Source organism: Periplaneta americana, chromosome 1, assembly GCF_040183065.1.
Source record: "Periplaneta americana isolate PAMFEO1 chromosome 1, P.americana_PAMFEO1_priV1, whole genome shotgun sequence".
Taxonomy (NCBI): Eukaryota; Metazoa; Arthropoda; class Insecta; order Blattodea; family Blattidae; genus Periplaneta; species Periplaneta americana.
This window is the reverse complement of record NC_091117.1, coordinates 3,945,723-3,972,077: the sequence shown is the minus strand read 5'-3', so window position 1 is coordinate 3,972,077 and position 26,355 is coordinate 3,945,723. Positions and strand designations below refer to the sequence as shown.

Sequence of the window (26,355 nt, the reverse complement as noted above, 5' to 3'; positions counted from 1 at the left end):
GTTTGTGGATTTTCTCCTAACATATTCACGTCATCCGCATAGACAAGCAGCTGATGTAACCCGTTCAATTCCAAACCCTCTCTGTTATCCTGGACTTTCCTAATGGCATATTCTAGAGCGAAGTTAAAAAGTAAAGGTGATAGTGCATCTCCTTGCTTTAGCCCGCAGTGAATCGGAAACGCATCTGACAGAAATTGACCTATACGGACTCTGCTGTACGTTTCACTGAGAAACATTTTAATTAATTACCGTATATAATCCAATAACTAAGAAGTGTGTTCGTATAAATTACCAATAATTCTTGATGCTGTGAAGTTTTTTCAAGATTCTTACAAAAATGATATTTTGGATAACTGACTTTTTTGCTAAACATCCTTTGATTACTTTAAGATTAAATAAGATTTTCTACATTTTTTAAGATATCATCCCCTTGTAAATGTTTATTTGTACATGTATACGCGTGTATTTTCGTATGTATGTGGTGTAGCCGACGTATGGATTCCTGTAAGTCGGAATCTGGAGATGACCTTTAAAAGTGATTAGCAATCAATAAGCTGCCGGGCTTGAATACGGACTCCAGTCTGCGCATGGCAGCTTTATAAATGAAAACTGTTAATTAATTAGGCTCACTTCCTTTTGTAGCTGTGCTCGCGTTTGATTCCTGGCTTTGCTGCCGGTCGGGTCACATCCATCCATTGTCAGTGCCGGCTGGCAGCTCTGGCAAGGTTATATTTAAAAAGAAAGGACACATTACTATTATTATGCATTTACTAATATGAATTCCAGTGCTGGACAATTTAAGAAATCGACCAGAGCAAAGCGATGTACATTTTGAAGGAAGTATTCCCCCTATTAAGTAGGGGAGAGTTGGGTAGTATCGGACAACGGGTAATATCAGACAGTGAGTTTCTTTCATCTACAACCAGATGATAGTAACTGAATGACATGGTTACGTTTCTGTGATGATAGTATCTGAATGATATGGTTACGTTTCTGTGATGTCGCATACAGTTACAGATGCCTCAAACTAGGAAGCTGCCTGGAGAGGAGAAGTAGTAGAGCTAACGGAGGGGGCCCACCTATTCTCCGATTCCCAGGTATAGTCATATTACCTGAAAAGTTGACCTCTTGACAATGTATTCAAGATGTACCCTCCCTATGCAGCCTTCTCAACTGTTATTAGAATTGAGCTGTACCGTTCTAGTCCACAGTGCACAGCAGTAGGCGGACAGTGGTAGGGGAGAAGTGCTCTATGCGCCTGCGCGAACGAGACAGCTTGCTAGTTTGAGGCATCTGTACGTAACCACGTCCTTCAGGTACTACCATCTGTGGTAGATGAAAGAAACGCACTGTCCGATATTACCCGATGTCCGATACTACCCAACTCTCCCCTAAGTATTTTTTTTAAAAGATTATTGATTTCACGAAGTTATAAGGCTACTGTATGTTCATTTCAAAACTTTCAAACTTCAGTAATTTTAGATTTGCAGGAGACACGATTTTTAGCAAAACACGTCGATTTAGTTTTCGAGGGTGAAGGTCAAAACCCCTACCCCCACTTTTGAATTTAGAATTGCACCCCTATCTGCAGATATATTAAAGGGGATGATAAACACTATCAATCTACAAAAAATTATAATTCCCTCCATCTGTTTCTGAGTTAGAGTCATGGTGTTCTGCCCAAGGACAGGTCTTTCACTGCTAACCCAGCATTGTTCAATCTACCCTATTTTTTTCCTTCATCTCAGTCTCCACATACGATCCATATACTTTAATGTCGTCTATTATTTAATATCTTCTTCTGCCCCGAAATCTTCTCCCGTTCACCATTCCTTCCAGTGCATCCTTCAGCAGGCAGTTTCTTCTCAGCCAATGACCCAGCCAATTCCTTTTCCTCTTCCTGATCAGTTTCAGCTTCATTCTTTCTTCACCCACTCTTTCCAACACAGCTTCATTTCTTATTCTGTCTGTCCACTTACACGCCCCCTTCTTCTCCATATCCACATTTCAAATGCTTCTATTTGTTTCGTCGTAATGTCTATGTTTCTGCTCCATTCAATTCAACATTCCACACAAAGCACTTCACTGATGTCTTCCTTAATTCTTTTTCCATAGGTCCGCAGAAGGTGCTTACTGTGTGTACTAGAAAACAAATCTATTGTTTGCCTGGTTGAATGGAGTTCCTATTGTGGAATTGTCCAGCGGTTTTTTTTTTAGTTTGTTTATACTCGTTTTAACAGCTTTGGTCATATCACTTATGTAGGATCGTTGGGTATTTATCAGTAGGTCATTGCTCACCAACTGAGCTACGTGTTTCATGTAAATTTACCAACAATAAAGTGACAGAGGATTCGTCAAACCTCTATAATTCCTTGAAACATTTATGCTGTTCGTGATTGTTATTGTGAGCATGGTTGGGATTGTAAGGATGTTTGGGATTTGAAATAAAAGTTTGATATTTCTTTTCATTTCTGTCTTCATACTCCCTGCATTTAAATTTAACAAGGCGGATCCTTCTCGTTAACTACTTCATCGTCATTCCATGAGGCCTAATCTCGAGACAGCAATGCAATTGATAGTCGAAACGATTCTCACATAGCGCTACGGTGGTCTAGTGGCTATAGCGCTGAACTGATAATCCTGTGGACCCGGGTTCGATCCTCGGCGTTCCCCCTATTTCTATCTTAGGTTGGGCAAGCCCGTTGTCCAGGGAAACAGGGGTTTCTCCGGGAGTTCCAGTTCCCCTCTGGCATCCCAACAAATTTCCACCGTCGTCTGATCGCGGGTGTAGCGTAGACCAGCCTCCTACGGCGCACCCTGGTCTACGACTCTGTCGGTAAACTACACAACTGGCTTCATATGGGTGAATGACGAAAGTCAAGTAGGCCTACTGCCATTAGAAACAAATGAAATTATTGTTTGCAATGGATATAATTTCTCGTTACAGAAAATTGTATTAATTTGGAAATTAATACCACAGTTACGTTCTTTGGAGTTAACTTACTTACTGGCTTTTAAGCAACCCGGAGGTTCATTGCCGCCCTCACATAAGCCCGCCATCGGTCCCTATCCTGTGCAAGATCAATCCAGTCTCTATCATCATATCCCACCTCCCTCAAATCCATTTTAATATTATCTTCCCATATATGTCTCGGCCTCCCCAAAGGTCTTTTGCCCTCCGGCCTCCCAACTAACACTATATGCATTTCTGGATTCGTCCATACGTGCTACATGTCCTGCCTATCTCAAACGTCTGGATTTAATGTTCCTAATTATGTCAGGTGATGAATACAATGCGTGCATTTCTGCGTTGTGTAACTTTCTCCATTCTCCTGTAACTTCATCCCTCTTAGCCCCAAATATTTTCCTAAGCACCTTATTCTCAAACATCCTTAACCTATGTTCCTCTCTCAAAGTGAGAGTCCAAGTTTCACAACCATAAAGAACAACCGGTAATATAACTGTTTTATAAATTCTAACTTTCAGATTTTTTGACAGTAGACTGGATGATAAAAGCTCCTCAACCGAATAATAACAGACATTTCTCATATTCTTTGGAGTTAACACTGTGTCAAATTAACTGTTTGTGTTTATGGCCCGATTTGTGTACGAGTACTAATGAATTTGTTATGGCTTCAAAGTAATTTGTTTCCCTTTTGTTTTTTATCACAGCTGCTTTATTTTAAAGATGTTACAATTTCAGGCATCCACCGCCTACTGTAATTAATACGTCACTGTGTTAACAAAGTATAACCAGATTTCTTGAATATCTACTTAAACTCTTCAAGTTATACAAGAAGTCTTAAGTTACCGTTTACGTGCATCTCATAATGAGAAAGTAAAACGTTGCTTGTTATCTTTCTTGTATGAAACACAGAGCGAAATATTGTATACAGATAGCATTTTGTAATTTTAAACTTTAGTTGTCGTCTTCTTTTGTTATCCTCAGCATCTGCATACACGGAACGTTGCCATGGTTATGAAGATACAACCTATACACACAGCCGCTGTGCAGTTGTTCAGCAGCGCAGCACTTGTTTACAGCGCTCCTATCGATCCCCAGGCGCAGCTCCAGTCATGCATTTTTCACCCGAGCTGCACCTGATTCTGCGAACTGATTCAATTATGATAAAAGGGGAGAGGGATTTAATTTCTAAGAACAGAACAAACTATTTCAAGACAGCGCTGCGAACTGAGCAGGGAGGGCTGAGGCTGACAAAAGAACTCTCGACATTCAGAGAATATTCCCTCACCCTTCCTTCCACATAAAATATAGTAATAAGATTATTATTAACATCTCAAAATAATTATGAAACCATTATCAACTTCATATTGTAACAAGATGAAGCACCACCCTGTGGGCCAGCCGTGGCGAAAATGTGACTCACGAGCACATTGTGGCTCGCAATGATAGCTATGCATTTCTCTTGCTTTCTACCTCCCATAACACCCACCCTCTCACTCACTGGAGTCAAACTCCGTTCCATTTGCATTTGTCTCTGACCTGCGAGTGGCGTATCGTCGAAATGTCTCTCTCGAAACCATGTACCTCTACAAAAACGAAAGTTCCAAGTAGGATGGGAGGACGCATTTTTTTGCTGCCAATATGATGAGAATATTAAATGTATGATTTGTTCACGAGTATTACGAGGAAAACGGTTGTATAACATAAAACGGCATTATACTACATGTTACTGATGAAACATTAAAAGGTTAAGTGTTATTATTATTATTATTATTATTATTATTATTATTATTATTATTATTATTATTATTATTATTGTACACACCTGTGGAGTAACGGTAAGCGCGTCTGGCTGCGAAACCAGGTAGCCCGGGTTCGAATCCCGGTCGGGGCAAGTTACCTGGTTGAGGTTTTTTCCGGGATTTTCCCTCAACCCAATACGAGAAAATGCTAGGTAACTTTCGGTGCTGGACCCCGGACTCATTTCACTGGCATTATCACCTTCATATCATTCAGACGCTAAATAACCTAGATGTTGATACAGCGTCGTAAAATAACCCAATAAAATAAGAAAAAATAAATTATTATTATTATTATCATCATCATCATCATCATCATTATCTCTGTACGTCGATCCTTTTTCAGCAGATGTACGAATAATGCGGTTAGATCTTCAATTTAAACTCACAGATTTACTTACAATGTGATGTTAGAAGAAAGCTAGATGTAAGGACTTGGCAAATGTTGAACTTTTCAAATCTTTGTCAAAAAATAAATATCCGAAAGCTTCGTTCTTTCGCTTGCTCCGTTGAAGCCATGTTCGCTGCAACTTACGTTTGTGAAAAATTATTTTCAACAATGAAAACAGTAAAAACCAAATTTAGATCACGACTGGCAGACAAATACCTTCGTGATCAACTACGACTGGCAGTAAGTGACATAATTCCTGATTTTGAAACTCTGTCGCAGAGACATTCTGAAGACAGTTAACTTTAGGTTGTGATAATGTGTCCTATGTTTTCTTATTCATTTCTTTCTTCGTTACACGTACTAAACATTAGTTTGTAGCCTTATACTGTATAAAATTATATTTAAGTGCTTGACGTAAGGAAAATGAAAATCCGTTAATAAGTCAGCCAGTTGCTTCACTTCCCCTTCGGGTGTCCGCCTCCCTCCATAGGTGCTATGCACGTTGCATGTTACACAGTGGCTCGGCGCACGATTATATTTTCGCCACGGCTGCCGTAGGCACTGAGAAGTTAGAGGTCATCGATAGAACTCTTTCACGACGTTGGATTGGTCGTGCATCGCTTCAAAACGAATCACTCACACTTTGGTAATCAGAAACTCCCGATCTCGCACTCTGTGACTTTTAACGTAAGACTTTACTCGCTACTCTATACCAGTGGTCGGCATTTACTCGCTAGTTAACTCCTTAATACACAAGCAGGATGGGGAGTAAGTCATGATCTCCCTCCCCTTAGCCATTTCTTATTCATTAAGTTTAAGGTGTTTGGTATCGTCCCTATCTTATCTTCCTCTTTGCTGTGTATTGCGGGCTATATTTTATATTACGTACCTAATATTTGGTGACCACTGCCTTATACGGATAAAATTGTCTCATTTTCTTGTAATACGATGACGTCACTCGTACTATGACAAAAAAGTGTAAGTGGTTTTCCACGTGAATCCTCTCGCTGTATTCTCTATTTATTTATGACAAGCCGTACCCGTGCGCTCCGCTGCGCCTATTAGAAATAAATATGTTAAAGTAATTACATAATTAAAATAGGACGTTTGATCCAGGGAACATTCGTGTTTCATAGAAGGATAAATCGTTTAATATGTTACTTAATTTAAATTGTATTTAAATAATTAAAATGCGGTCATTTTGGTCCAGAGAGCAATCATTTGGTGCAATGACAATTCCTTTAACATGTTTCTTAATTGTTATTACATGCAACCATAGTTTAATGAAGATTGACATATCATTTAGTTTTAATGTGTATACTTTATATTACTTGCTATATGTTTCAGAAGTTACTGTAATAACATTGTAGAATTATGTCCATCCAGAGAAACTACACTTTCCAATGGTGAAATAATAATTAAACAATTAATTAGCTTCCAGTAATGCTTCATACAAACACAGAAACATTCTCTGTAGGCTATGTTTAATAGCTTTCGATTGTTGTTGTCCAAGGCCCCTTATAGACGAAGTCATTTATTTTTATTTCAGCACAGCGCCTTAGATGACGTTGTTATTGTAATTTTAAAACCCATTTATCTCATTAAATATCATTCCTATCAAAATTTTGTATAGAATAAAACTTATTGGAAATTATTTTTAAAGAAACTTTTGTTATGTAATAGTTTTCACGAAAATCAATAATAAGCGAGATATTTCGATTTATTTAATTCAGGCCCCCTTATAACCCCCCTTTTAAATAATGTGTTTTGAATACCATATAGCCTAAAATCTAAGTTACAACGAACTTAATTTATATTCCAATTTTCATATAAATCGATTCAGCCATTATCGCGTGAAAAGGTAACAAACATCCAGACAGACAGACAGACATACAAACAAAAATTTCAAAAAAGCGATTTGCGGTTTCAGAATGGTTAATTATACATGTTAACACCAATTATTTTTGTAAAATCGAAAATTACCAGAAAATTTTTGGCTACAGATTTATTATTAGTATAGATTAATGTAGATAGAGAACTGAGGTAGGCATAATCTGAGGAGGAATTAGTCCGAGGAAACCTGATCCAGGACCTTCTTTGCTCTACAAATCAGCCTGGGATCGGACTTGCGCTGTACGGTATGGCCTCCATCTAACCCACCCCGGCTTAATAGAGTTGTATGCCTGGAATCGATCTCAGACCCGGTAGTGTAAAGCATTGTTTGCACGCGAGAGACCAGAAAGCCAAGATCTACTGCGGGGATTATCATGCAGCATAATTCAATTGAAGTTACGGGATGCCGCGCGAGAGTGTATTAAGTGGGCTTAGCACAAAGGTAGGAAAACTCTGGCTGAGCCGGTAAAACGCGTTGCTCCGGATGAGCGGCTTTATTACAGTGCACCACCTGATCCACTGCAAAACCACAATGTGCGAAAGAAATTAACTGTACAGCGTTCCTGGATCGTGCGTCATCTTTATGCAGTTTCCATGGTAACTGCTGGATAGTATGAGTTTCAGGTGTTTCATCTACTAACTCTCTCCACCTTCCCTTGAGTTCATACGTTGTCTGCAACGGTTAAAAATAGGCCGAAGTCTTGGGGGTATTACGAGTTCCCGATGCTGATATGGATTAAACAAACTTAACTTGGAACTCCGAACCCTGAGGTTCCTAAGGTCTCGTGTGCAGAACTTGGATCATATTCAAGAACGTCACTTTAACATCACTTCGTCTTGACTTCCTCAAGTCAGAAGTTGGGTCGTACGAAGTAAAGTATCGGATTCGTATGCAGAGACAATACTTTCCTTCAAATGTGAACTTTGTTTTTCGACGTCATCATATTATTGTAATGACGTAGTGCTTCCAGTCCGCAGCTGCTCTGTGCAGAAAGTGCGGAATTCATTCATTTCATTCATTGTTGGCTACATTTCGTTTCAATACTATTATTTAAAAAAAAAAATATCCACAGAAATGGAATGAATCTCAGATGAAGGTGTAGGCCTACATCAAAGAACTTTCTTGCAAATACAAATACGTTTTTTGAAAAATTGTAAATTAGACGTTGTTTAGGTTTCAACAAGGAAAAGTGTTAGCACAAAATTTAGAGTACAAAACATTATAAGTAATACTGATAGTATTAATTAGGTACAAAAAAAAAAGAATTGGAATCTTAACCTTATGTAGAATACTTATTAATATAAAGTTAAAAGCAATGTTTACTGTAACGGGGAAAAATCATACTATACTGTGTATACTTTTTTGAGATGATAGACTAATAATAATAATAATAATAATAATAATAATAATAAGGTTCACTCAGCCTTCTATAAAATTGAGTACCGGGTCTTTCCTGGGGGTAAAAGGCGGTCAGAGCGTGGTGCCGACCACACCACCTCATTCTAGTGCCGAGGTCATGGAAAGCATGGGGCTCTACCTCCATGCCCCCCAAGTGCCTTCATGGCATGTTACGGGGATACCTTTACCTTTTTTAATAATAAGAGAAGCTTTTATCATCCAGTCTGTTGTCAAAAAATCTGAAAGTTAGTATTTATAAAACAGTTATATTACCGGTTGTTCTTTATGGTTGTGAAACTTGGACTGTCACTTTCAGAGAGGAACATAGGTTAAGGGTGTTTGAAAATAAGATGCTTAGAAAAATATTTGGTGCTAAGAGGGATGAAGTTACAGGAGAATGGAGAAAGTTACACAACACAGAACTGCACGCATTGTATTCTTCACCTGACATAATTAGGAACATTAAATCCAGACGTTTGAGATGGGCAGGGCATGTAGCACGTATGGGCGAATGCAGAAATGCATATAGAGTGTTAGTTGGGAGGCCTGAGGGAAAAAGACCTTTGGGGAGGCCGAGACGTAGATGGGAAGATAACGTTAAAATGGATTTGAGGTAGGTGGGATATGATGATAGGGACTGGATTAATCTTGCTCAGGATAGGGACCAATGGCGGGCTTATGTGAGGGCGGCAATGAACCTCCGGGTTTTTTAAAAGCCAGTAAGTAAGTAATAATAATATAACAGTAATCAAAAAGTTAAAATACACTTTATAGCTACATAACTTTGGAATAAACTAGTAAAATTGGAAATTAGATTAATGTTATGATTACAAAGGAATAACTTGAGAATAAGAAGCATATAATACAGAAGGTATAAGTAATTATTCGTGGATTCTTGGAAATTGCTCACATTTCAACCCTTAAAGTTAACTATGGTAGTAAACAAATGTTGTTCAGGTATATTATAGCAGTAAGTGAGATAAGAAGTTAGTCTTCACTTATCTTGAATCTTAGACTGGCGTTTAAAAATACCTGACCTCTATAATCGACAGTGATCGATAATTTGTTCCTGTATTTGTGGCTTCCTTACTTATTGCTTCTATGAATAAATGCCGAAAATAAAAGTCAGTGTAGGGAACAATACACAAATATACCCGCATTATAGAAATCAAATTTCTCTAAAGATTTTGAAAATCACTAGATTTATCGGGAAACCGCTGATACTGTCAATTATGAGAATAATTTATACTGAATCTGCTTCGCCACTTTCTCCAACATTTTTTTACCCGTCCCAATGATAGTGTCACCTATTGAGGACTAGCGAAACTATTTCGAAGTTTGTCAGTTTCTTATATCTTTGGTTCTCACTCATCTCGTGGTTAGAAAGTTCGCTTACACGATCATAAAATTATAGATATATTTGGTTAAGTTATGACTGAAGTGTAAGTTAACCCTATCTGACCTGAATTTTTATAAGTTATCCTTTTGTGATTTTCCACAATTATGGATGCACAAGTTCATAGAGACACCATTTAGAAAAAAAAAAAAGTAATTCTGTTCCTAATAACAACTGGTCAAGGAACTGGCTGGTGCTGCACTCTATCGGTAAAGAACGAAACTACTTCTGAGGATACGAAATGGAATCATGAGTCAGAGATAACAGAAATGTTAGTGATTCCAAAGTGATTCTTTCGAACAGAAAGAGTTAAGTAATGACTCTGAATACAAATTCTGCGTTTTCTACCTAGTAAAGTCGGATGTAAGTGAAAGTTAAGTTGAAGTGACGCTCCTGAATACGTCCCCTTTTCCTGCAAGTTTGAGACAGGATGGCCCACCTGTCAACGTCGGTTTCACAAGCTCACCCAGATCAACCGTCAGACTTGGAGATGTGAGCGCACAATGGGCCCATATCCAGGATTTAAGTGTGTAGATTCGTTCCGGGTCGTTAGAAGAAAAAAAAAACCCTCGAGTCCTGCACATTTCAAGCTACTATGTGACTGCCGGTAGAAGGCTCATCCTTCATTTTGCCGTCGTTGCATTGTTTACGCCGTTTTTAAACAGCAGCTCTTTTCATCGAAATTTCACTATGGGTCTGATTAATGACTGGAGAGTTTCTGGACCGCTCTTCCTCAGCAAAGCACAGCATTCAATAGAGAAACGTTGGGCGCTCCATTGATGGAATATCTAATCCCACAATGCCTGTGTTAAAATATCAATAGCCAGACTTTAGCAATCGGAAACCACATGAATACGGCATTGATGATATAAATACATGTAGCACTACATTTCTGCTTTTGTATGGTACATGCTAGAGGCCAGCCTTCAGTAAAGAACTGTCGCTGATCCATCAAGGGTAGCTGCAGTTTGAACGAGAGATTGGAGAATGCTGGGTTTGCACTGAAAGACCTGACATTTGGTAGAACACTATGTATGTATGACCACCAACTAAAGATCATTTTCCTTACTTACTTACAAATGGCTTTTGAAGAATCCGGAGGTTCATTGCCGCCCTCACATAAGCCCGCCATTGGTCCCTATCCTGAGCAAGATTAATCCAGTCTCTACCATCATATCCCACCTCCCTCAAATCCATTTCAATATTATCCTGCCATCTACGTTTCGGCCTCCCCAAAGGTCTTTTTTCCCTCCGGCCTCCCAACTAACACTCTATATGCATTTTTGGATTCGCTCATACGTACTACATGCCCTGCCCATCTCAAACATCTGGATTTAATGTTCCTAATTATGTCAGGTGAAGGATACAATGCGTGCAGCTCTGTGTTATGTAACTTTCTCCATTCTCCTGTAACTTCATCCCTCTTAGCCCCAAATATTTTCCTAAGCACCTTATTCTCAAACAGCCTTAACCTATGTTCCTCTCTCAAAGTGAGAGTCCAATTTTCACAACCATAAAGAACAACCGGGAATATAACTGTTTTATAAATTCTAACTTTCAGATTTTTTGAGAGCAGACTGGATGATAAAAGCTTCTCAACCGAATAATAACAGGCATTTCCCATATTTATTCTACGTTGAATTTTCTCCCGAATGTCATTTATATTTGTTACTGTTGCTCCAAGATATTTGAACTTCTCCACCTTTTTAAAGGATAAATTTCCAATTTAAGATAATTTTCCTTAGTAACAAAAAATATTGTAAATTTATTTAACTCACAACAATGAAATTTTATTCTTCCAACAATAATTCCTTTCTACAATTCACCTTAAACGCTCTCGTCAACAATTGGATTTTCACTCAACACAGTATTCGTTATAAAACTCCATCGACGACAATGACAATTTACTTGGACTAGTACGAACAACAATGAACTGTTAATCTTAACTAATATTTACAAAGCACTATTTACAAATCAGAACTACAGACATGGACAAATTATTAGCAAAATTGAAGATTTTTATTAGTATATATTTTTACAAAATATCACTCTTCAATTCAGAATACAGTTGACATTTTTGCGTAATTACACGTTAAAAAAATGAAGATTTGTATGGTATATTTTCAAAATTTGACTCTTCAATTTGGACTACAGTTGATATTTCGGATGTTTCCAAATTATTAGCGAAACTTAAGATTTTTATAATATATTTTTACTAAATTTGACTCTTCAATTTAGACTGCACTGGCATTTTTGCATATTTACAAGTTATTAGCAAAATTGAAGATTTTTAATATATATTTTTACAAAATTCGATTCTTCAATTTAGACTGCAGTTGACATTTTTGCACATTTACAAATTATTAGCAACATTGAATATTTTCATTATATATTTTTTCAAAATTTGACTCTTCTATTTAGAATACAGTTGACATTTCTGCATAGGCCTATTTCTATCTACTGTAATGATAGAAATATGGAAAATTGTCAGCTGTAGTCTAAATTGAAAAGTCAAATTTTGTAAACAGAATTATCATAAAAATCGTCAATTTTGTTAATAATTTGTCCACGTCTGTATCAGTTCTCAGTTCACAGTTCTTCTATCTCAGTCACTCGAGTTCACAGTATCTCGAACCACAGACCTTCAGAGACAGTTCACTGTACTCGAACTCAGGTCCCTCCAACTGCGGTCCACTGCACTCGAACTCAGGTCCCTCCAACTGCGGTCCACTGCACTCGAACTCAGGCCTTCGGATGCTGACGCAGATGCGGACGCACACTCGAGTCGAACTCCGGCACACAAGTCTGGCTTGCTTGCTCTGGCTTACTCACTGACTGAATAGCTGAAAACTGCTGTCGTTCCTTCGCGACCGTAATTTATAATCACAGCGACGTAGCCTCGAAAGTTCCACGCGTCTCTAGAGATGGCACTCCAGAAAAATCCAGAGCCCTCTCCTCTCTACCAGCACCAGATGCGCGCGCACTCTCTCTCCACTCTCTCGCCGCGTTGGCCCTTTCCCCTCTCCGCCGCGCGCCATCCCAAAGTGCTCCGCGAAGCCCGCGCCGGCCCACGCGCGGTCCGCCCTCTTGCGGGACGCTGGTCGTGAGTTCGAATCTCACGTCGCTGTCACAATATTAACCAGTGGTGAGACAGCAACTATAACAATATTTTTAAAATGGAATATACATCAATAAAAATTGGATAAAGTAATTTTTAATTACGTACCAAAAATGCAAAAAATGACCTATCGGACAAAAATGTCAAAAAATGCAACTAAACTTTTATGTAACATTGTTGGAAAATGCAAGACAATATTTTTAAAATGGAATATACATCAATAAAAATTGGATAAAGTAATTTTTAATTACGTACCAAAAATGCAAAAAATGACCTATCGGACAAAAATGTCAAAAAATGCAACTAAACTTTTATGTAACATTGTTGGAAAATGCAAGACAATATTTTTAAAATGGAATATACATCAATAAAAATTGGATAAAGTAATTTTTAATTACGTACCAAAAATGCAAAAAATGACCTATCGGACAAAAATGTCAAAAAATGCAACTAAACTTTTATGTAACATTGTTGGAAAATGCAAGACAATATTTTTAAAATGGAATATACATCAATAAAAATTGGATAAAGTAATTTTTAATTACGTACCAAAAATGCAAAAAATGACCTATCGGATAAAAATGTCAAAAAATGCAACTAAACTTTTATGTAACATTGTTGGAAAATGCAAGACAATATTTTTAAAATGGAATATACATCAATAAAAATTGGATAAAGTAATTTTTAATTACGTACCAAAAATGCAAAAAATGACCTATCGGACAAAAATGTCAAAAAATGCAACTAAACTTTTATGTAACATTGTTGGAAAATGCAAGACAATATTTTTAAAATGGAATATACATCAATAAAAATTGGATAAAGTAATTTTTAATTACGTACCAAAAATGCAAAAAATGACCTATCGGACAAAAATGTCAAAAAATGCAACTAAACTTTTATGTAACATTGTTGGAAAATGCAAGACAATATTTTTAAAATGGAATATACATCAATAAAAATTGGATAAAATAATTTTTAATTACGTACCAAAAATGCAAAAAATGACCTATCAGACAAAAATGTCAAAAAATGCAACTAAACTTTTATGTAACATTGTTGGAAAATGCAAGACAATATTTTTAAAATGGAATATACATCAATAAAAATTGGATAAAGTAATTTTTAATTACGTACCAAAAATGCAAAAAATGACCTATCGGACAAAAATGTCAAAAAATGCAACTTAAACATGAGGTACATATTTTGTTTTGTTGTAACATAAGTTATTGAATTACTGTATTAAAGGGCATCGTTTTAAAGTTATATGACAGATTTCTTGATCAAAGTAAAGCTATGATTGGACCGTATTATTGTTCATTATTAACTAACTTTTGTGAAGAAATGTCGTGGTGAAATTTTCAAAGGTGTAGTACGGCCGATTGCCTGATTCTTCTTCTGGTGGAGGAAGATATTACGCAGAAAATCTCAGAATCCGATTTCTGCTAAATGAACATGTGCTGTTCTTGCACCCAGCGTATAAATAAAGTCGTTGCATTGTATCTGACGAATGATGTAGGAGGCACACGGGCTAATGTCCGCTTTTTCGATATGACGAGCGTTGTGGTTATGCATTAGTGTCTCGAAATAGATTTTTGCAATATCACAATCCTTTTTTTTCAATAACGAGAAAGTAAATGCTTGTATTTGGAGTTGGTAGTGTCAGCTGAGTTGCGTTGTATCCTGAATAATGCAATGAGAAATTCTTCATTCATTCACGATGCAGTACAGCCATCATTTCACTTCATACTTGACGAGAGTTCCTGTTCACATGCTGTATAGCCATCATTTCACTTCATACTTGACGAGAGTTCCTGTTCACATGCTGTATAGCCATCATTTCACTTCATACTTGACGAGAGTTCCTGTTCACATGCTGTAGGCTTCCTGTCTGACATCGGAGGACTATCTTTAATACGAGTATTCAGTGCGAAAATGTTGTTTGTGACGTTCTGTTGTCCGTTCTTCCATTAAGAGGCGTTGATACGTTCTTATCACATGCAAAATAATGATAATAATAGCCTATCTTCAAACAGCCATTAATGCGATACTATTTATCAGAGGTCGTTCATTTTTTTCGTGATGTGTGTATACATATTAAGGTCTAAAATAAAAAGAAAAGAATGGTTACTGTAGAGTAAATATTTCCCCTTAAACTCATTTTTGAATTGAAACATTAACTTATCGTAAATTGTGTTTTATTTAACGACGCTCGCAACTGCCGAGGTTATATCAGCGTCTCCGGTGTGCCGGAATTTTGTCCCGCAGGAGTTCTTCTACATGCGAATAAATCTACTGACATGAGTCTGACGCGTTTAAACACATTTAAATGTCATCGACCTGGGCCGGGATCTAACCCGCCACCTCGGGCACAGAAGGCCACCAATCTACCGGCTGCCACCCTGGCCATCTATAACATATAGTTCTGGAAAGGAATTTTAAAATGTCACATTTTTTCGGATCAAATTTCTGCATTTTTAAAGGACAAAACTAAAATCCTTGCAATCATTCATTATCATAATACACTGCTCTCTTAAATTGACTGATCATATTGGGAATTAAATCGATGTCTTTCCCAAAACACGCTATGAAATATTTCGTATAAAACAATTGTTATCTCGAAAAGGAAGCAAAAAACGAGCAGACTTGTATTAAACAATTTTGTTTGAAATATCTCAAAGAATAACCCCCTGCAATTGATGACATTACTTACGGTTCATTCTGTATATGCTTTTTTCTCAGAATTAATATTTTTGACTTAATATGTTTTGCTTGTAAACCGACGTAATTTCAGTTTTAAAAATACGAAGGCTGCGGGCCATAGTTTGTATGGCCCTTTCCTAGCAAAATTTTGCGTTATTTTTCTTATATGAAAGTCTAACTTTGGCATTTAAAAAGTGAAATTACTGGCAAGAGATGAACCCAGAGGCAGTTCTTGTATAAAATTCCTCATCTTTTCTCTGCGAAAACCTCATTATATTCCTGCCGTGTATAATCTCACAGACTGGGAGATTACTGTGGAGTATTATATTGGGAATTATTTGATATTATTTGAATAATGTATAGAATTAACAACATGTGTTAAATTATTTACCATTGAACATTATGTTTGAATCCCCATTAAAACCAGCTGGTAACGTAAGCTTATTATTGTGGTTTTTGTTTTCTATTCTGTTAATGTTGTAGCATGGATTAAGTTACACGATGTGCGGATGTCAGAGCTTATCATTAGAACAAAAGCAAATCAGATGCTCCATCGTCGCTATGGCGACAGTTCCTGTGGTGAAAAACAGGGCGGCTTTGGAATTCCTAGCCGACAAAGATGCTGATTCTGTTAATCTTGCTGGGGATAATTCCAGTTGTCCTGGCATTGTTTCAGATTTCCTCCAAAACCTTTTGTCGTCTATACTGCGGATCTTCCCTGGAAGCCTACAGGTTCAAACCTTCGGGCTCCTACGAAATATAAATGCAGTTATACTTCGTTATAACGCCCTCGACTACAGCTACAGTCAGTATTAATTGTGATTTATTATTTTAATGCGACACGTTTTATTTTAATAAACAATACGTTTATAGCGACATTTAGCAACAGTGTAAATTGTTTCAAATTCATGCTCTGCATACATTAAACAGAGACTGTCTGTGAGATAAATGCACGTCAACAGCCCTTTACAAGCAATAGCAGGCCAAATTTTGGACCTTACTGTAATCCAGGCTTTCACTTTGTAAACAGGTGTTACAGCACAATGGAACAAGGTGCAAAGAAAATTTTTTTTTGTTTTAGTAGGGTTTTTTACGACGCTTTATCAACATCTTAGGTTATTTAGCGTCTGAATGAGATGAAGGTGATAATGCTGGTGAGATGAGTCTGGGGTCCAGCACCGAAAGTTACCCAGCATTTACTCATATTGGGTTGAGGGGAAACCCCGGAGAAAACCTCAACCAGGTAACTTGCCCCGACCAGGATTCAAACCCGGGCCACCTGGTTTCGCAGCCAGACGCGTTGGCCATTACTCCACAGGTGTGGGTGGACTGCAAAGAAAATAAATGTTTAAGCGCGGAAGATAAAATTAATATTATAAAACAAGTCGAGAATGGTGAAAAGAAAGTTGATGTGTGCCGTGAATTTGGTTTGGTTACGAAAGAATTGAGCATACATCTTGATTACACAACTTTCAACACTGTATCACTTCGGTATAGGTATGTATGATAAGAACTTTCTTGTGTTAAATTTTAACGTACCTTGTTAACATATGTCGACCTATTTTGGGTCATCTTCAGAACTGGTCGTTGTTGGTCTTGGCGCCTCTTGTTTCCTGTGTGGGTGCGTTCGTAGTGTAGAGTCAAAGAGTGTGTGTGTTTTGAAATTGAGTTGTGTGTTGAGAATATACACACGAAAACACACCCCAACGATATTCTCAACACACAACTCAATTTCAAAACACATACACTCTTTGACTCTACACTACGAACGCACTCTCACAGGAAACAAGATGCGCCAAGACCAACAACGACCAGTTCTGAAGATGACCCAAAATAATTCGAAACATGTTAACAAGGTACGTTAAAATGTAACAGAAGAAAGTTCTTATACATATACCAAAGAACTGAGAATGATTTACAGATGCAATATTTTGCAAAACGGAAGCAAAAATTAATTTCAGATTATTTCTTCAACTCATGTTCTTAATTGTGAGAATTGTCTGTTTGTTGATTAAGTTCTGTTACACCCTGTATTTTTGACAGTGAATGTGTCCAAAATCACGGACTTACTGTGTCGTAATGTCTTTGCAGGCACTCTCGGGCACGGTGGACTTGCCGGCCGCGCACTTCGAGCCACAGATTGCGATATACTGCGGACCTGACAAACAGCAGGCGTACCACAGTCAGTACATGACGGAGAGCGGCCACTGGGTGACGGACCTCAACACCAAGGCCCCGTGCCTCAAGGACAAGGTGGAGATCCTCGAGTACTGCAAGAAGGTGAGTGACTGCGATCCTAATAAAATCACTGATATAGGAACCAAAAAGTAGCAAATGAAAACCCCATTGTTTGACCAACACATGATGACTTTTTCCGTATTTCAAATATTATTTCAATATCTTTAGCGAGAGCTTTGTAATCAGTCAGTCTTCCAGTCAAGTTAAACGACACACTAATCCCTTTTGCTTCCTGTGATAAAAACCTTGGAGTTTACTTTGATACGCATTTAAACTGGAATAACCAAGTAACCCATATTACCAAAACAGTGCTTTCCATACTACAATCCTTAAACAGCATTCGAAAATTCCTTCCGCTATCACTCAAGAAAATACTAGTGGAAGCACTAGTAATGCCCCACTTCGATTATTGTGATTTTCTACTGACTGACCTCAATGTCAACCAGTCGCAAAGATTACAACGTGTTCATAATTCTTGTGTTCGCTTCGTCTGCGATGTCCGTCGCGCTGACCACATTACCCCATCCTTCCAAACTCTAAACTGGCTACGGCTTAACGAACGTAGAAATTTTCATTCTCTTGTTCTCCTTTTCCAAGTCCTTCACACCTCTACACCTACCTACCTTGCTTCCCGTTTCAGTTACCTGTCATCATATCATAATCTCTTCACACGCACGCAAAATAGCCGCACACTAGCCATACCAACACATAAGACATCATCGTATTCATCATCGTACACAATCTCGCTCTCGCGCTTGTGGAATACCCTACCCAGTGACATCAGAGACTGTCGGAATTTAGTAGCGTTCAAAAGCAAGCTTATTAAGCAATTTCTTACTGCGTAGAGTAGGTTTAAGTTTTACTTAATCAATAAAAGAAATGCTTCTCTCTTCTTAACTTTTACAATAAACTGTCTAGCCTTTATTAATCAGTTAATCTTTTAGTACTTTGATTTTTATTGTATTTGTAAATTTAATATTAATTGTAATTATAATTGTAATTGTATTCTTAATATTCTAGTTGGAATCCCCTGGTAGAGGGGAAGAGAAGGGCTGATGGCCCTATCTCTACCAGGTTAAATAAGTGAATAAATAAATAAATAAATAAATAAACAAACTACATTGTGTCAACTGTGCTGTTCTAGCGTGGATAGATTTGAAAAGTATCTGTCACTAGAGCAGCTGTGAGCAAGTCGAATGTGGAATATTTCGGCTTGAAATAGTTAATCTAAATTTCCCAGTTTGTTTAGCATTGGAGTTAATCAGAGTGGCACATCTAGTGCTCGTCATCAATAGATCTTCATATAAATAATAATAATAATAATAATAATAATAATAATAATGATTTATTTAACCTGGCAGAGTTAAGGCCATACGGCCTTCTCTAACACTCAACCAGGAGTAAAGACTGCGTTACAAAAACACTACAAATTTACAAATTACACTACAATTTTACACACAAAACTGAATAAGATAATAATAATAATAAAATATAAACAACAAATAAGAAGAAATCAGACATAATATATAACATACAGAAAGAAAGAAAAAAGCATAATAATATGTGAACAGCAGGTCAAAATAAATGAGGCATACAAAAAAAGACAATTATTCATAATAATAATAATAATAATAATAATAATAATACTAATAGTAGTAATAAAATAGTGCAGCACAAAGTATACAGTGAATACAATATTTCTAAGTACACACAATAAGAAAAATTAAGATTATATATAGCTCAACTTACACATTAGAGATATACCATTATCGGAAAATATGAAAACAAAAATATAAAATAAGTTGAATATCACTAGAACATAAAAAAAAATGTGAATACGTGGAAACATGCAATACAACACTTGTCATAATAGTAAGTTAGTTTGGCAACTCGTCATAAGATAATTTTCTAACTTGGATTTGAAAGAATTCAATGTTCGGCAGCCCTTGACTTCAGGCGGCAGAGAGTTCCAGTGACTCTTGTGGCATCAACGTAACAGGAGAGAAATCCTAAAAGTTGGTTGCCTGCATAGACTATGGTCCAGACACTATAGAACTTGCGCTGACAACTTGCTGACTTAAGCAAACTTTTCACATTAGACCATGCAATGTTTGTGGTGGAAGAATTCTGTATTACGGTATCAAACTTCAGCCATCTGTTAACAGCCCGCCTACTTACTGAAACTTGTGCAAGTTCAACTTTTCTCTTGAGACGAAATCATTTTTAATAGAAGAAATTTATGTTCCGTCATAAAACTTGTCCTGCCAGCTGTTAACATTTCTGCAGTTACGAATCAGGCCCACTCGTGCTTCTGCCGGTTGGTATTACTTTTGATTGAAGTGTTTAATGTCATATGATGGTGGTAAAAAAAGAAATGACAAAACAGAATTAACAGTTGAAAGAAAAAAATCACTTGGAAGCAAGTAGTAGTAGCAACTATGACGCCATGGAATGGAAGAAAGGTTTTTCTAGATCCATTGAAAAAAAAAACTGCAGAATTATGTATGATTATTTTAGGCTTTCTCAGCGATTGTATTCGTAATAGTAATTTTGAGTTTGTTACTTCTTGTTAAGGCTTCATGTTCGTAACTTAAAATTGGCCCAACATAACGCGTCCAGTTGACTAGACGACTCTAAGTATAGTGGGGTTCACGTAAGATTATATCCTAGTAAGCTATGACCGTCTTTTCAGTGTTAACTGCTACCAGATATGACCAAAGCCGGTAAAATCACAATGCTATGTACGTAAACCGAGGTTACTTTGACCCACTGAAGTACTTTTTTTTAAATGTTCTTTTGCTGGTTTCTTGTGGAAATTTCCGAGTTATAGCTCCAAGTTTCATATGCCAGTGCGGGAACATTTCCTAAAAGCATTTCAACAATCATAATAGTCACTGATAATAGTAGGCCTACATCTGATAAATCTTAGTTCAAAGCTGTATGCCAAAGTTACCTGGCACATGGGGTTACTTCGACCCACCTATGTTTTCTCATATAGAGGGTGATTCACGAGGAAAGGTAAAAAATTTAGTATACGATATCTTAGGCCATTTTGAGTGAAACAGCTCATATGAACATAGGTCCGTTCGAAAACGGAGCCATCATTCATTCATTCATTCATTCATTCATTCACTCATTCGTTCGTTCGTTCGTCCACTCATTCATTCATTCATTCATTCGTTCGTCCACTCATTCATTCATTCATTCGTTCGTTCGTCCACTCATTCATTCATTCACTTATTCGTTCGTTCGTTCGTCCACTCATTCATTCGTTGGTTCGTTCGTTCACTCATTCATTCATTCATTCATTCACTCATTCACTCGTTCGTTCGTTCGTTCGTCCACTCATTCATTCGTTGGTTCGTTCGTCCACTCATTCATTCGTTGGTTCGTTCGTTCACTCATTCATTCATTCATTCATTCACTCATTCGTTCGTTCGTTCGTCCACTCATTCATTCGTTGGTTCGTTCGTTCACTCATTCATTCATTCACTCATTCACTCATTCGTTCGTTCGTTCGTCCACTCATTCATTCGTTGGTTCGTTCGTCCACTCATTCATTCATTCATTCACTCATTCACTCATTCGTTCGTTCGTTCGTTCGTCCACTCATTCATTCGTTGGTTCGTTCGTCCACTCATTCATTCATTCACTCATTCACTCATTCGTTCGTTCGTCCACTCATTCATTCGTTGGTTCGTTCGTTCACTCATTCATTCATTCATTCATTCACTCATTCGTTCATTCGTTCGTCCACTCATTCATTCGTTCATTCATTCGTTCGTTCGTCCACTCATTCATTCATTAGTTCGTTGGTTCGTTCGTTCATTCGTTCGTCCACTCATTCATTCGTTCGTCCACTCATTCATTCGTTCATTCATTCGTTCGTTCGTCTACTCATTCATTCATTAGTTCGTTGGTTCGTTCATTCATTCATTCATTCATTCGTTCGTTCGTTCGTCCACTCATTCATTCATTCACTCATTCGTTCATTCGTTCGTCCACTCATTCATTCGTTCATTCATTCGTTCGTTCGTCCACTCTTTCATTCATTCGTTCATTCGTTCATTCATTCGTTCGTTCGTCCACTCATTCATTCATTAGTTCGTTGGTTCGTTCGTTCATTCATTCATTCGTTCGTCCACTCATTCATTCATTAGTTCGTTGGTTCGTTCATTCATTCATTCACTCATTCGTTCATTCGTTCGTCCACTCATTCATTCATTCGTTCATTCATTCGTTCGTTCGTCCACTCTTTCATTCATTCGTTCGTTCGTCCACTCATTCATTCATTAGTTCGTTGGTTCGTTCATTTATTCATTCATTCATTCATTCGTTCGTCCACTCTTTCATTCATTCATTCGTTCGTTCACTCATTCATTCATTCGTTGGTTCGTTCATTCATTCGTTCGTTGGTTCGTTCGTTCGTTCATTCATTCGTTCATTCATTCATTCATTCATTCATTCATTCAGTTCTGTAGTTCAACAATGCATCTCACAGAGGAATCTGGAATAGGATGTGTTTAAGTTTGCTTAGCGGAGAGTTTTCGCGTGTCAGAGTCGGTCTGTGTTTTGAATTGGTCATCAATGTTTCACGTAGCTACGTGGGGTCCTCGGTTTATTGAACTCCTTAATTCTATTAGTGGCGTAGTAACCCTGTTAATTTTCACGGACTAATGCTAAATCAGACGGCGTGGCGAGAGCATCAAATTTACAAGCTGTAAAGAAAGACGATGTTGAAACATTGATGAAGGTTTTGAGTCTCTGCATTTCTGAAATGTCGCTCTAGTGATTTGCAACTATGAACTGGTATCATGAAAAAAGTCCTTATATTTTCTGACCAAACAAAGGGGAAAAGATGATCTTCAGGCAATGAGGAAGTTTCTGGTTCTTTCAATGTCTTTAACTCTTTACTCGTTCATTCTTCTTGACAGAACGAAACGAAACTAAACTGGTGATCAAGTAATAAAGTTGTTAGGCAGTTCACCCGATTATACAGGGTTAGTTAAAAGTCCCGCACCACCTAAATACCTTTTGAAGCATGTGGTTCAGTGACATGAAACTTGGTATGTGAGGATAACCATATGATAAGAACTCGATAATGGTATTACCGAGTTTTTTCTACTTCCGGTGTAACCGGAAGTAACTCCAACTCTCTTATTTTAAATGGAACACCCAATATATTATTATATTTTTGAATAATACTCATTAAGAGCTTTTCAAAAAGTACCCACACTCGATACTTCTGTACAAATGCAGTGTTGCTAACTCAAGAAAACAGAAAAGTGTATCGAATATTAAAATAATAAAATACTCCCTCCTTAACAAAAACAAAACAAAGCTAGCTCACCTACAGTAAATTATGTGTTCAAATTGGATATCCCTCAGCTGCTTTACAATGTGTCACTCGATCATAGAAACCATTTAAGGAATGATTTAACCAGGCTTTAGGAATATCTTGCACCACTTCCATTTTTATTTAGCAACACTGAATTTGTACAGAAGTATCAAGTGTGGGTACTTTTTGAAAAGCTCTTAATGAGCTTTATTAAAAAATATATATATATTGGGTTTTCCATTTAAAATAAGTGAGTTGGAGTTACTTCCGGTTAAACCGGAAGTAGAAAAAACTCTGTAATACCATTATTGAGCTCTTAGCATATGGTTATCCTCACATACCAAGTTTCATATCACTGAACCACATGCTTCAAAAGGTATTTAGGTGGTGCGGGACTTTTAACTAACCCTGTAGATACGTGGTACAGGTGAGATGAAAGTGGCTATGTTGACGTAAAGTGGGAGGTACACCGTTGGTCTGCAAAAATTTAGTAAAATTATTTTTTTATATCTCGTACTATAAAAGTTAAATGTACAAAACTTTTCGTGCTTAATATACATGCGTTACATTTTATAAAACACTATTGAGAATATTAAAATAGCTAATAATTACCTGTAAAAGTAATATCAAATTTGCATAATTATTTTTTACAACCGTAAAGCATTTACATAATAACTTAATAAGATATACAATTAATCAAATATCTGCGTGATTCTTTTACTGAAATGTTTTAAAGACTTACATACAGAACATAATATAGGATCTTTTACCTATTTCTCCAGGAAATATTTTTTCTTAATCAAAATTTTTAGAAAATGTAATATTGAAGGTAACGATTAAGAAAAAAAAAACACTTGAAGGAATAGATAAAAGATCCTACACTATGTTGATGATGTAGTTCTTTGAAACATTTCAGTAAAAGAATCACGCAGATATTTAATTTATCGTATATTTTATTAGGTTAGGTAAGTTTATTATAGGTTTTTATTAATTTGTCCTACAGAATAATATCTGTAATAATTTTGACAATTAATATTTGAGGAGAAAAATTCACTCCGGCACCGTTGATCGAACCCGGGTCCTTGGTTCTACGTACGAAGCGCTCTGACCACTGAGCTACGTCGAATTCAATCCACAGCACCGGATCGAACCTTCCTCCTTCAATGTTTCCCTTTGTGGCCTGACTCCAAGTTAAGACTAAGACATGCGTCTTGACCTGAATATGTCTATGGAATGAGATGAATGATATGAAATCTAAGAGGAAGAGAAATGGACCGTGGCAATGAAAATTCCAACCTGGAAAACCACAGTCAGATTGATCGGTCCAGGAATCGAACCACGGACCTCCCGAATGCGAGTCCCATGTGGAACATATGAGCCATCTAGCTCGGTTTTATTTTATTTTGTAAATGCCTTCACTTGTAAAACAAATTATTCGAATTTGATATTATTTTTGCAGATAATTATTAGCTATTTTAATATTCTGAATAGCGTTTTGTATAAAGTATAATGTGTGTATTAAACATGAAAAGTTTTGTTCATTTAGGTTTTATAGTAGCTTACTTACTTTACTTTTGAGGGCCTCTCCACTTTTCAGTGGTTACCCTTTATTCCCATTTTCCATCTGCGTCTGTCATTCCCATTCTGCTCATTTAGTCCCTTATCATTCATCATCCTCAATATTCCAGCCCTCCATGAATTTCTAGGCCTTCCTCGTTTCTTTCTACCACCTGGAGACCACTGAAGTAGCACGTTTGGCCACCTCCCCTCATCCATCCTCCTTACATGACCATACCACTGAAGTTGTCTACTCTCTATTCTTGCAATCACCGATTCTTCCATGTTCATTATCCTTCTAACATCCTCGTTTCTTCTCTTTTCCAGCCTGGATATTCTAGCACCTCTCCTTATGCCGTCCATTTCAACTGACTGTATCTTACTTTTTTGGCCTTCCGATAGACTCCAACCTTCAGCCCCATATGTCAATATACTTTCCACTGTAACCTCAAGAATTCTCTTTTTTGTTTGCATTGTTATTGTCCTGCTCCCTAGCACTCCATTCAACATCTTTATTGCTCCTCTACCCTGCATTATCCTATAATCTATATCCGCTTTACAGTTTCCAGTCTCATGCAAAACCGACCCCAAATATTTAAACTCCTTCACTATTTTAATTATTCCTTGGGGCAACTTTATATTTCGTCCATCTCCACCTATCACCAGGTATTCGGTTTTACTCATATTAACTTTCAGTCCCCCTGCTTCAAATGCTTCAAGGAGTTTCCTTACCATAAATTTTGCATCTTCTCGACATTGCGCAATTATCACCTGATCGTCTGCAAATAGCAGCGAGTGCACTGTCTCGTTTCTAACTGGAATTCCCATTCCTCGACATGAATTATTCCACTGCTTCAGTATCTGTTGGATATATATTTTAAACAAGGTAGGGGATATGCTACAGCCTTGTCTCAAGCCTTTGGTTGTATAGAAGCAGCTGATAACCTTTTTCCTGTCTTAACAGCAGCTTGACAGTTTTGATATAGCCTCTGAATTAACGCTGTTAGGGGTAAACTAACACCAATACCTTTTATTTCTTCCCACAACTGCTTTATAGGAACCGAGTCGTATGCTTTCTCTAAGTCAATGAATACTAAATGTGTTTCCTTTCCTTTAGCATACATTTTTTCACTTATCTGTCTCAAATTAAATATACATACTAGGTTCAAAAAGTTCCCGGAATTTTACTACCATTTTTCGTATTAATATATAACAAGGGATATTATACATTTGTTTTGTTGGTAACATTCATGATGTCATTTCCTTAAAGTTTGTTGATAATGGCGATTGTTGGTTTTGAGTTGTAGGCAATTGTTTATCATAGTGTTTTGTTTGTTCGTCGCTTTTTGTAATTATGTCCACAGAGCAACGTACAAACATCAAGTTCTGTGTTTTGTTACACAAAACTCCTGCAGAGACATTAAGATTGTTGGAAGAAGCATATGGCGAAGCAGCAATGAAAAAAACTCAAGTGTATGCCTGGCATAAACGATTTTCTGGTGGCCGTGATAGCATCAAAGATGACGTACGCAGCGGCCGACCAACAACTGCAACAAAT

At 37.2% G+C, this 26,355-nt stretch overlaps 1 protein-coding gene across 1 annotated transcript in view; it reads left to right on the top strand.

Moving 5' to 3' along the window:
• Positions 1 to 26,355, top strand: part of Appl (amyloid-beta-like protein) — a 592,304-nt gene that overhangs the window by 284,953 nt on the left and 280,996 nt on the right. The window contains exon 2 of the mRNA XM_069825724.1: positions 17,756 to 17,944. Coding sequence (XP_069681825.1) covers positions 17,756 to 17,944 — 189 coding nt within the window. The remainder of the gene's footprint in view (positions 1 to 17,755; positions 17,945 to 26,355) is intronic.